This window comes from Heliangelus exortis, chromosome 11 (genome assembly GCF_036169615.1).
Source record: "Heliangelus exortis chromosome 11, bHelExo1.hap1, whole genome shotgun sequence".
Lineage (NCBI taxonomy): Eukaryota > Metazoa > Chordata > Aves > Apodiformes > Trochilidae > Heliangelus > Heliangelus exortis.
The window spans coordinates 1,104,105-1,115,936 of NC_092432.1; the positions used below are offsets into that span (position 1 = coordinate 1,104,105).

At 54.8% G+C, this 11,832-nt stretch overlaps 1 protein-coding gene across 2 annotated transcripts; it reads right to left on the bottom strand.

The window, feature by feature from the left end:
* Positions 1-2,855: 2,855 nt before the first annotated feature.
* On the bottom strand, positions 2,856-11,654 carry PAQR5 (progestin and adipoQ receptor family member 5). 2 transcript variants are annotated; one of them, XM_071754102.1, is made up of 9 exons: positions 11,517-11,654; positions 11,259-11,304; positions 10,113-10,311; positions 9,409-9,536; positions 8,967-9,172; positions 7,882-8,008; positions 5,711-5,807; positions 4,989-5,130; positions 2,856-3,346 (listed from the first exon to the last, which is right to left on the bottom strand). In XM_071754102.1, the coding sequence occupies exons 3-9, from the start codon at positions 10,161-10,163 to the stop codon at positions 3,117-3,119; spliced, it is 981 nt and encodes a 326-aa protein (XP_071610203.1). In that variant the 5' UTR covers positions 10,164-10,311; positions 11,259-11,304; positions 11,517-11,654; the 3' UTR covers positions 2,856-3,116. The 2 variants fall into 2 exon arrangements, with proteins under 2 accessions (XP_071610203.1, XP_071610204.1); XM_071754103.1 differs by having other exon boundaries at positions 11,255-11,304.
* Positions 11,655-11,832: the final 178 nt, after the last annotated feature.

The window sequence follows — 11,832 nt, forward strand, 5'->3', positions numbered from 1 at the left end:
CGCCTAAGGTGTAGGGAATGGGGAAATGAAAGCCTAAAAATGCGAAGTTAAGGCTTTTTTCTCGGAAAAAATGTGAAGTTAAGGCTTTCTTCTTGGGAAGGAAGTGCTAATTAATTCAAGTGATGAAGGAATTTGGGTGTTAACCCTCAGCAGCAGCTCCAACCCAACTCCTGTGGCTTGAACAGGGTTTCACTGAAACCACTGAGCACTCAGGCAGTGCTAATTACCTCAAATTAGTGCTAATTGCCTCAATCAAATAAAGAGGGAAAAATAAAATAAAGCAACAACAAAAGCCAAATAAATCCCAACAAGCTGTCTCGTGTATTTTCACTGTGGCTGCTATCAGGACCTGGACACAACAAGTCCTGGGCTCAGTCTTAACTTCTTTAGCACTGCTTTAAAATTCACTGAAACCTCCTAACACACAGAAAAAGGCTCAAAACCGATCAGGAGCACGACCAGAACCCCACACATGGGTTCCCACCACCATGGGGCACCCCAGAAGGCAGAGCCCTGCTTGCCCAGCACCCTAAAACTGGCAATGGGGGGGCTGGCACCCTAAAAACCAGAGAAATCCCAAAGCCCTGGGAACAAATGGGGGAAAGCTGCAAAAAGAAATGCAGCTGGTGTAGCACAATCTTGGTTTTCTCTGGTTTCAGACTGCTCAGGACTGAATAGATGAACCCCAGAGTACTTGGAAAAAGGGGGATGCAGGAGGGATGAAGGAATGAGCCGGGCTCAGCAGAGGAGGAAAAGTTATTCAGGAGCACTCAGCTTCCCCTCTGCCCCTAACCCAGAGGAGCTTTGGTAATCAGAGTTTCAAATCTGCTGGATCTGCAGGGTTCCCCCAGCCCAGTGACAAAACAACACAAAAAAAAAAAAGTGACATTCTCTGGGGTTTGGTCATCAAGTCAATGCCTTTGTTTGGGCTTCGCTCTGGGCTGGGTGCAGGCACACAATGAGAGGGAAAAAAAAAAACCCCAAAAAGCAACACTTTTCAACAAATAAACAGCCTGTGTTATTTACTCCTAGCAGTCTGACACAGTGCTTGCTTTATTTCTTTACACAAATAAAATTCAGCACGTGGAGCAGAGCTCTGGAGGCCTTTCTCCAGCTGGAGATCAGGAATCTGGCTGAGCTGAGCTGCTCCCACCTCCAACATTCACTTGCCCAGGGTGGAAAACACACTCCAGACAAAAGGCTGCAGGATCCAGAGGGATGATGGCCGTGTACCATACACTCTGGGAGGTTTTTTTGTGTAGTTTTCCTACAAATAATTTCACCCCAGGAGGATGAGAGGGCTCCCCGGGTTCAGAAGTTGAAGAGGGAAGCAGAAGTGTGCAGTGATGGATGGAAGTTTTGCAGCCTCTGAGAGCAGGCAGAGCCAGATTCCTTTCCAGTCCCAGGAGCACACCAGGTAAATAGGGTTTGCAATTATCAGTAATTATCTCTGCAGAGCTCAGCTTTCAGAGCTGGCATTTTTAGGGAACTGGACAAAGCAGGTGAGCAGGTATCAGTGCCAGAGTTCCTCTAGTTTTCCTCTTCCCACGGAATAAAACAGTTGAATGAACAATTGTGTTAATAAATATTAATATAAATCTTGGTCAGCTTTCAACAGAAAGCTTTTTTTTTTTTTTTTTTTTTTTTTTTCCAAAAGGCTTTCTTGTCCCAGAATTATCTTTAAGGAGCCCTTGTGCTGCCACTCCAAAGTGCATCAGTTAGACCCTGACAGAGGTAATTAGACACAAAACAAATTATACACTTCTCTGATTATCAAGGAGCTTGATAAGATTCCCCAGCAGGAATCTTTGCACCTCCTCTTTGTGTCCAACAGGACAACCTGGATGGGGCCACCACCTGAGCTCTGCCCCTCCCCTGGACCAGCCTGGGATCTCCAGAGTTTTCCACCTCTCCTTGGAAAATCCAGAGGAGGCAGCAAAGGAGAGGAAGGAGCAACAGCCCGGGCATGAGGTGAGCAGAGACTGAGCTCTGGAATTGCTTTAAAATTCCAGGGGTTGATACCCTGGGTGCCCAGCTGAGCTGCCCTGCCTTTCACCACCAACACCCCCAGCTCCACGCTGACAAACTCAGCTGATGGCTCATCCTCCCCAGACACCAAGAAAAAAAAAGAAAAAAACACCCTTCTCTGGGAGTAGGACCAGAAAATGTCCCCTGGTGTCCTCCAGGAACACCTCCAGGAGGGTGCAGTGCCACAGCCACCCCTGGGACTGGGTTTTTTCCTCCATTTATGTTTAATTCCACAGCTGAGGGCAGAGAGGAGCCTGGCTGGGAGGGGGTGGCAGGAAGGGGGGGACAAGAAAGGGGGACAGGAAAGGGGGGGACAGGAAAGGGGGGGACAGGAAAGGGGGGACAGTGCCCCCCATGCTCTGCACAGCCACGCTGGGGGAGCTCAGCTCTCCCACAGGACTTGACACCTCAGCACTGGAACTGGACCCAAACCCAAGCTATTCATGGAGGGTTCTTCCAGAACCACTCTTCCCAGGTCATGGTTAAAAAAAAAAAAAAACAGATTAATTTTAAAAAATAGGCAACTCTGGTCCTTCAGTCCCACACACACCAAGCAGGCACTTGGGTTCAGCTTAAGGCTGTGTGACTTGGTTATTTGAGGGATTTTTCACCAAAATAATGCCACTATCAAGGTGAAAACATTATTTAGGGAGCCCTTGGGAGAGGCTTCCCCAAGGAGTCCTGGCTAGGGGCGTGACCTGGTGACAGGGACAGTGTCACAGGGTGCCCAGCCTTGCCCCCCTCCCCTTGCCCCCCAATTCCCCTCCCTAAGGCAGACCTGATGAATGCCAATTCCTTGGGGAAGCAGCAGCACTCCTCTCCACAAGTTAAGGTTATTTTTTTTTTTTTAAAAACATTTCTCAGGCTGAAGCAGCAAGTTGATTAGAAGCATTTCATAACCTCTTCCCAGCTCTTAAAGCTCTATGTACAAAAAACCCCCAGTGCAAATTTCTTCTGCTCTCCAGAAAGCACTCACCAAACATTTTCTCAGCCAGGGCAAGGGGGGGATCAGCCCCTTCCTTCCTCATCCTCACCACACAGGGATGGCTTGGGATCCTTCCCTTGGAGCAGCACCTCCCCTCAAAGCCTCAGTGGGGTTTTTCCCTCTGAGGAGGCTCTGGCATGAAGGGCAGGGAGGAGGAGCAGAGCCCAATGACCACCAGGCTGATGGCCAAGGAGGTGCCCATGGATCCCAGAGTCTGGAGGGAGGTGGGAAGCAGGAGCTGGTGCTGGCCTTGGGCCATGTCCATCATGATGGCTTCCATCTGGAAGTGGGTGCCAAGGATCCCACAGACGTGGAAAACCTGGTGGCTGTGCCCTGCAACAAAGCCACAACCACTCACCAAGGGACTTTTCGTGCTGCCAGGAGGAGAGGAGGCTCAGGACAGACCTGGGGGTGATGTCCCAGAGCTTAAAGGGGGCTACAGAGCAGCTGGAGACTCCCTGTTTCCCAGGAATCCCATGGACAAGGGGCACAAGGTGCTCCTGGGGAGATCCCAGTTGGACACAAGAGGAAAATCATTCCCCCTGAGGTTGGAATGGTCTCCCAGGGGAAGGGGGGGATTCCCCCACTTTGGGACATCTCCCATCACCAATAACATGGGAAGGGTTGGAGCAGAGGGGCCTGGGGGTCCCTCCCACCCTGACATTCCCTGATTCTGTGAAACTCCTTTTTCTTTATTCACCAAGAGGGCCCCACAGCCTCCCTCCCCCCTCCAGGCATCACATTTTTAAATATTTATCCGACTGCTATTTATCCTCCTGATTTCTGTGGCTTTTTCTGTTTACTGTCTGCAGACCCTGGAGCTTTTCCTTCCCAAGTTTCAGGGCACGTGGTGTGCCCAGGACTCTGCTCCTGCACATGGGAGCAGGGAAAGCCCTGATGGGGACCAGGATGGGCTCCCAGACATGGCTGGCACAGTTTTTGCAGGAAAAAAGAGTGCTTTGGGGTCATGAAACCCTCTGTGAAACGTTTTGGAAGAGGAGATGTTCCTGCTCTACCCAGGCAGGACTGATCTGAGGGCTGGAGCAGCTCTGGAGCCAGGCTGGGAGAAGAGAAAACTGCAATGGGGAGAGCTCAGAGCAGCTCCCAGTGCCTGAAGGGGCTCCAGGAAAGCTGGGGAGGGACTTGGAACAAGGGCCTGGAGGGATGGGATGAGGGGGAAGGGTTTTAAACTAGAAGAGGGGAGATGGAGAAGAGATTTTGGGGAGAAATTCTTTAATTTGAGGGTGCTGAGCCCCAGGGTGCCCCCAGAAGCTGTGGCTGCCCCATCCCTGGAAATGTGGGAGTTTGGATGGGGCTTGGAGCACCCTGGGGGGGTGGGAGGGGTCCCTGAGCATGGCAGGGGGGGCACTGGAGGGGATTTAATGTCCCTCCAACCCAACCCAGGCTGGGGAACTGTGTTTCTGTGACTTGTGCATCTCATCCATGAAAGCCCAGGAGGACAGATCCTATGAGGAGAGGCTGAGGGAGCTGGGGGTGTTGAGGCTGGAGAAGAGGAGGCTCAGGGGAGACCTCATCACTCTCTCCAACTCCCTGAAAGGAGGTTGGAGCCAGGGGGGGTTGGGCTGATATCAGTGGGACAAGAGGGCACGGACTAAAGAATTTTTTCCTAATATCCAACCTAAACCTCCCCTGGCAGAGCTGAAGCTCTGCCAGGGGAGGTTTAGGTTGGATATTAGGAAAGAATTCTTTGCAGAGAGGGTGCTCAGGCATTGGAATGGGCTGCCCAGGGAAGGGGTGGATTCTCCATCCCTGGAGCTGTTTCAAAAGAGCCTGGATGTGGCACTCAGTGCCATGGGCTGGGAACCACGGGGGGAGTGGAGCAAGGGTTGGACTTGGGGATCTCTGAGGTCCCTTCCAACCCAGCCAATTCCATGATTCTATGAGGTGGAATTCCCATCAGGGAATGTGCTCCAAGCTCCAGGCTGGGGCTGAGGGGGCTGAGGGGGCCACTCACCAATGTAATCAAAGTGTCCTGGTGCCAGTCTCTCTGGCAGGTGGCTGGCGAAGATGAAGCAGGTGAGGAAGGCACAGAGGGTGTGTTTGTAGTGGAGCAGGATGGCAGCATCCGTGCAGCTCTCTGCTGCACACCTGTAGAACTGCAGCAGCACCGGAGGCAGAGAAAAACAAAATAAAACCAAAATAAAGCAAAATAAAAGGAAGCGGAGCAAAATAAAACGAAGCAGAACAAAATAAAACAAAGCAGAACAAAATAAAACAAAGCAGAACAGAATAAAACAAAGCAAAACAGAATAAAACAAAACCCCAAAACAAACAAACAAAAAAAAAAATCACAAAAGAGAACAGAACAATATTTCCAATCCCCCAAGCCCCTCCAGCCCCCACCACCCAACCCCAGGACCCAGAGCTGTTGCCTCCAACCTCTCTGCTCTGTACCTCCTGTCCTCAGAGCTCCCTGCAGCCAAATTATTCCCAAGTTTAGGACCTGGGAAACTTGCAGCTTTCCAAGGCAGCAAAATCTCCAGCAGGGGCCACGTTTGAGGGCAGCACTTGGGAAGGGGGAGGAATCAGCTTAGGGAGAGGGGCAGGAATGAATCACCCAATCCTGCCGGGGTTTGGTTTCTTTTGCAGTTAAAAATAAAATAAAATTAAAGAAAAAAAAAAAAAAACAGGATGAGGTGTTTTGCTAAGCATTTTCAGGCTGCAGCAGCCCCATACCCTGTAGAAGAGGGGGATGCTGTCGAAGAGGTAGGGGTAGGCGAAGGCCAGGGTGCGGGAAGCCTTGCTGAACAGGGGCTGCTCCACCTCCAGGAACCTGGGGGCAAAGAGAGGGGCTGGTCATGGATTTGGGGGGCAGAGGAGGTGAAGGGGAGGCTGGAGTCTCCTGCCAGCTCTCAGAGGCATTTCCCCAGGGAAGGTGGGGAGTCATAAAATCATGGAATGGGCTGGGTTGGAAGGGACCTCAGAGCTCACCAAGTCCAAGCCTTGCTCCACTCCCCCCGTGGTTCCCAGCCCATGGCACTGAGTGCCACATCCAGGCTCTTTGGAAATATCTCCAGGGATGGAGAATCCACCCCTTCCCTGGGCAGCCCATTCCAGTGTCTGAGCACCCTCTCCAGAAAGAAATCCTTTCCTAATATCCAACCTAAACCTCCCCTAGCAGAGCTGGAGCTCTGCCAGGGGAGGTTTAGGTTGGATATTAGGAAAAAATTCTTTAGTCTGTGCCCTCTTGTCCCACTGATATCAGCCCAACCCCCCCCTGGCTCCAACCTCCTTTCAGGGAGTTGGAGAGAGTGATGAGGTCTCCCCTGAGCCTCCTCTTCTCCAGCCTCAACACCCCCAACTCTCTCAACCTCTTCCAGGCTCTCCCCACCCTCAAATTCAAGAATTTCTTCCCCATCTCCAGCCTCAATCTCCCCTCTCCAAGTTTTAACCCATTTCCCTTCTTCTCTCACAGAATCCCAAACCATTTGGGTTGGAAAGGAGCTCTGGGATCCCCAAGTCCAACCCTTGCTCCACTCCCCCCGTGGTTCCCAGCCCATGGCACTGAGTGCCACATCCAGGCTCTTTTGAAATATCTCCAGGGATGGAGAATCCACCCCTTCCCTGGGCAGCCCATTCCAATGGCTGAGCACCCTCTCAGCAAAGAATCCTTTCCTAATATCCAACCTAAACCTCCCCTGGCAGAGCTTCAGCTCTGCCAGGGGAGGTTTAGGTTGGATATTAGGAAAAAATTCTTTAGTCCGTGCCCTCTTGTCCCACTGATATCAGCCCAACCCCCCCCTGGCTCCAACCTCCTTTCAGGGAGTTGGAGAGAGTGATGAGGTCTCCCCTGAGCCTCCTCTTCTCCAGCCTCAACACCCCCAACTCTCCCAACCTGTTCCAGGCTCTCCCCACCCTCAAATTCAAGATTTTCTTCCCCATAGGGAATGTGGGGAGCTTGGTGCTCACCCTCTCCAGAACCCCCAGAGATGCTCTGCTGCATCCCACCCCCCAGCCCCCCCTCTCCAGGGGCCTGGCACTGGGATTCCTCCCTCCTGAGGGTGACAGGAGGTGGGAGCAGCTTTCCCTGTGCTGAAACAGGGAAACACAGCAGCATGGAAACACAGCCCCAGGTTGGGAGGGTTTTGGGGGGGAAAAAAAACCCCTGGGGTTACCGGATGCTGCACCAGGCAACCGTGTGCCCAGGACACCCCAAAAGACAAAGCCACCCCAAAGCAGAAGGAATCCTGATGCCAAACTGGAGGGAAAAAAGGGAGGGGAGGTGCCCATTCCCCAAAACAAACTGCACAGCACTGCATGAGACCCCCCCCAACCTTGCTCTGCAGGGTGGGATCTCCAGGACAAAGCCCAGAGAGGTGGCACATCCCATCCCATCCCATCCCATCCCACCCCACGGGGAAGCAGCTGAGTGCTCCAGACCTTTGAGTCATTCCAAACAAATTGCCTCATGCCACTGAAGAACAAAAAACCCCCAGCACCCAGCCCTGCTCGTGCCTCAGCAGTGAGGCAATGGGTGCTGAGCTCCCTCCTCTGCCACCAGCACAGCCCACAGCCCAGACACAGCTTTAAACATCCCCCTTTTTTGGGGAGGTGAAGTGAGAAAAACAACAGGGGATCTTCTTGCAGAAAACCACCTCGGGAGCTTGCAAAAAAAAAAAAAAAAATTAATAAATTAAAGCTGCTTCAATTGTTTTGCTTTTTTTTTTTCCATCTGCAAACTCTCCCTGGCCCCACGTGTGGCACCTTGCCCAACCTCCCCCCCGTCCTCCTCCTTCCCCCTTCCTGAGCTTAAGGCTCAGCTTTAGAGAAAGGCCTGGAACTGGAAGCTCTCATTAGTGACATTAATTAACCAGGATGCTCGTTAGCAAGGGGAAGCAGCAGCTTACCTGGAGTAGCAGGAGAGGCTGGTGCTGAGCCCAGTGTTCAGCACGGCCACGGGGACGTAGAGGTGGTGGAAGGTGCTGCCCACCCATTCTGCTGGGAAGATGTAAGCTGAGTATGCCAGTGCTGAGCCTGGGGACACAGGAGGTGCCTGCTGAGTGACGGGACCCCCCGTGTCCTCCTGGGACCCCCCGTGTCCTCCTGGGACCCTGCAGAGCTCCTGGGGACACCTCCCTCACCAGCCCTGCCAAGCTCACCCTGAGGAGCTGGGAGCACCACGGGAAGATCCCAGGTTCCCCCAGCAGCACTGACACCTTTGGTCTTCAGGGGGTTTAGGGTTTTCTCTTGTTCTGGGTTCAAACCCCCCTCCCAGGGCTGCCCGGGTACAAAACCCACCCCCCAAAATTACAAATTGGGGTGGTATCAAAGATGCTTCACATCCTCAAGCATTAGGAGAACCTACACCCAAGCAGCTCCCATTCCTGCTTGTCCCAGGATGGGTCTGAGCCCTCAGGGCAGCCAGGGCTCAGCTCCATCCCTGGGGGCTGCTCTGGTACAAACCCCACCCCCCCAAAATTTCCAGTTGGGGTGGTGCCAAAGATGCTTCACGTCCCCCCAAGCATTAGGAGAACCTACACCCAAGCAGCTCCCATTTCTGCTTTTCCCAGGATGGGTCTGAGCCCTCTGAGCTCCATCCCTGGGGCCACCCTGGTACAAAACCCACCCCCCAAAATTACAAAAATGGAGGTGGTGCCAAGGATGCTCCCCAGACCCCGCCCCAAGCATTAGGAGAACCTACACCCAAGCAGCTCCCATCCCTGCTTGTCCCAGGATGGGTCTGAGCCCTCAGGGCAGCCAGGGCTCAGCTCCATCCCTGGGTACAAAACCCACCCCCCAAAATTACAGATTGGGATGGTGCCAAAGATGCTTCACGTCCCCCCCAAGCATTAGGAGAACCTACACCCAGGCAGCTGCCCTCTCTGCTTGTCCCAGGATGGGTCTGAGCCCTTGGAGCTCCATCCCTGGGGGCACCCTGGGCTCCCTCTCCTCTCCCCTGCTGGGGCAATGCCCCCCAGCCCCCCCTGCTCACCCAAGCTGTACATGCTGAGGGCTGCATAGTCCCAGAAGTAGCAGATGTGCCTGGCCCGGGTGGACATGGTGCTGAAGGTGTGGGCACAGCTGGAGGCCAGGGGGTAGATGCAGCAGGTCAGCAGGTAGGCGAGGAGGGGCCAGGAGTGGGGGTCCTCCCGGCCCCCCGGCCCCTGCAGCCTCCCCACCAGGGTCCACACGAAGTACCTGGGTGTGGGGAGGAAGGCGAGGATCCCCCCTTAGGGTCAGGAAGGTTGGGAAGGAGCTCTGAGATCAAGGAGTCCCAGCACCAACCCAGCACCCCAAGCTCCCTCAGATTCCCGGCACCTCCAGGGATGGGGACCCCAGCAGCGCCCCAAAGTTTGACCCCTCCTGAACGGAGAAACCCCTTTGTCCCTGCCCCCTCCTCACACCCTGCTGGAGGCCCTGGACGTGGCACCTACCAGGCAGGTAGGAAATGGGTCCAGATATTTAGGGTCTCGTTTGTCATCTGGAAGACGCTGAGGAGGCAATCGGCTGCAGAGCTCCTGGGGGGACGGTACCCAAAAAGGATCCCCTGCTCCTGGTACCCCTGGGAGGGAAGGGACAGAACGGGGGTGAGCAGGGGGAGAGAGGGAAGGGAAAAAGGAAAGGGAAGGGAGAAGGGAGAAGGGAGAAGGGAGAAGGGAGAAGGGAGAAGGGAGAAGGGAGAAGGGAGAAGGGAGAAGGGAGAAGGGAGAAGGGAGAAGGGAGAAGAGAGAAGAGAGAAGAAAGGAGGAGAAGGGAGGAGAAGGGAGGAGAAGGGGGGGAAAGGGAGGAAAAGGGGGGAGAAGGGGGGAGAAGGGGGGAGAAGGGGGGAGAAGGGGGGAGAAGGGGGGAGAAGGGAGGAAAAGGGAGGAAAAGGGGGGAGAAGGGAGAAAAAGGGAAGAAAAGGGCGGAGAAGGGAGGAAAAGGGAGGAGGAGAAGGTTGCCCAAAGGAGAGTGCCCATAACCCAGGACCCCAGTGTGAGAACAGAGCTGTCCCCCCCATGGGCAGGGGTCCCCCCATGCACAGGGTGCTGGGGAGGGGTTGGTCAGTGCCCTGAGGGGTAGATGTCCAGCCCAGCATGCTGCTCCCACCTTGTCACCCCCCAAACCCCAGGCATAGGAAGGAAATCTCCTCTCTGACCTTAGGCACTTGGTGGATGCTGAGCAGCCGGGGTAGCTTGAGGCTCAGCATGGTGTGGGGCAGGGCTCCAGCTGGATGCTCTTCTCCAAGGGATGGGGGTTTGGCTCACACCCCCCCTGCCTGCATCTCACACCACACGATGGGACAGGGACAACCCGAGGCAGGCAAAGCAAAGCTCTCCAGGTTCAGGGCAGGTGGCCTGGGGGACACAAACATTGGTGGGGACGTGGCACAGTGTCCCCATAGAATCATGGAATTGGCTGGGTTGGAAGGGACCTCTGGGATCACCAAGTCCAACCCTTGCTCCACTCCCCCCGTGGTTCCCAGCCCATGGCACTGAGTGCCACATCCAGGCTCTTTTGAAATATCTCCAGGGATGGAGAATCCACCCCTTCCCTGGGCAGCCCATTCCAGTGTCTGATCACCCTCTCTGTAAAGGATTTCTTCCTAATATCCAACCTAAACCTCCCCTGGCAGAGCTCCAGCTCTGCCAGGGGAGGTTTAGGTTGGATATTAGGAAAAAATTCTTTAGTCCATGCCCTCTTGTCCCACTGATATCAGCCCAACCCCCCCCTGGCTCCAACCTCCTTTCAGGGAGTTGGAGAGAGTGATGAGGTCTCCCCTGAGCCTCCTCTTCTCCAGCCTCAACACCCCCAGCTCCCTCAGCCCTTCCTCACAGGACTTGTGCTGGATCCCTTCCCAGCCTCCTTGCTCTTCTCTGGACCTGCTCCAGCACCTCAATCTCCTTCCTGAGCTGAGGGGCCCAGAACTGGACACAGGACTCAAGCTGTGGCCTCCCCAGGGCTGAGCACAGGGGCAGAATCCCTTCCCTGGACCTGCTGGCCACCCCCCATGGGGGGTCCCACACACCCACACGGACCAAATGCTTCCTGGGGGGTCCCTGTGGCCCGGGGAGGTGACATCCATCCCCACCACCAAAGGGGCAGGGGGAGCACAGCCCTGAGCCCACCACCCAGAGGGATTTAACCTCTCATCTCCCCAGCAGAGCCAGGGGTGATGGGGGAACAGCACCCACATCCCTGGAGCACCTGAAGGTGACAGAGAAAGCCCTGAGGGGGCCACCTGGGCTGCTCCCCCCCCTGCCCACCCCACAGTGCAGCCCCCACAGCTCCATCTCTTACCCACCAGTGGCTTCAGCTTCTCCTCTCCTGCCTCCACCTCCACCTCCAGCCTGGGAAATAAAGGTGAAAACAACCTTATCACCTCTCTGTCCTCCTGCAAGGACCTTCCTAGCTTGGGCAACACCAGGTGGAAGGGTGCTGGAGGCTGGGATGGGGGCATCAACCTCCCAGGAGCTGCTCCTCGGGCCGTCCCCACCATCCCTGGGAGCATCCCTGGGATTTCCCAGCCCCAAACCATCCCCTCAGCTCTCCCTGCCCTTACCCTTCACCTTCCCTTGTCCCAGCAGCTCTGGTGCAAACCGAGCCGGGCCAAGCCGGGCGGGCCGGGCAGAGGGAAGTGGCCGGGAGGCGGTTCCGAGGAGGGAAAAAATTAACGAGGCAGGAGAGCAATAAACCCCACGCGAAATAAAATCGGAAAAATGCCTTTGGTTAACGATTACACCTCAATGGGGAGGTTTTGTTCTGTTCTGTTGTTTTGGTTTGGGGTTGTTTTTTTTTTGGGGGGGTGCTGCAATTGTGCTCCGGGTGTGCCGTGATCCCCCCGGTGCTCCCCAGCTCCTGCGGGGTGGGAAGAGGAA

What these genes read in the sequence shown, in the direction of transcription:
- PAQR5 (XM_071754102.1), bottom strand. Translation starts at nt 10,163, where the DNA reads ATGCTGAGCCTCAAGCTACCCCGGCTGCTCAGCATCCACCAAGTGCCT. An exon ending in CCTCAGCATGTACAGCTTGG is followed by an intron (nt 8,009 to 8,966) that starts GTGAGCAGGGGG and finishes CTGTGTCCCCAG; the next exon opens with GCTCAGCACTGGCATACTCA. An exon ending in AGGACACTTTGATTACATTG is followed by an intron (nt 3,347 to 4,988) that starts GTGAGTGGCCCC and finishes GCTTTGTTGCAG; the next exon opens with GGCACAGCCACCAGGTTTTC.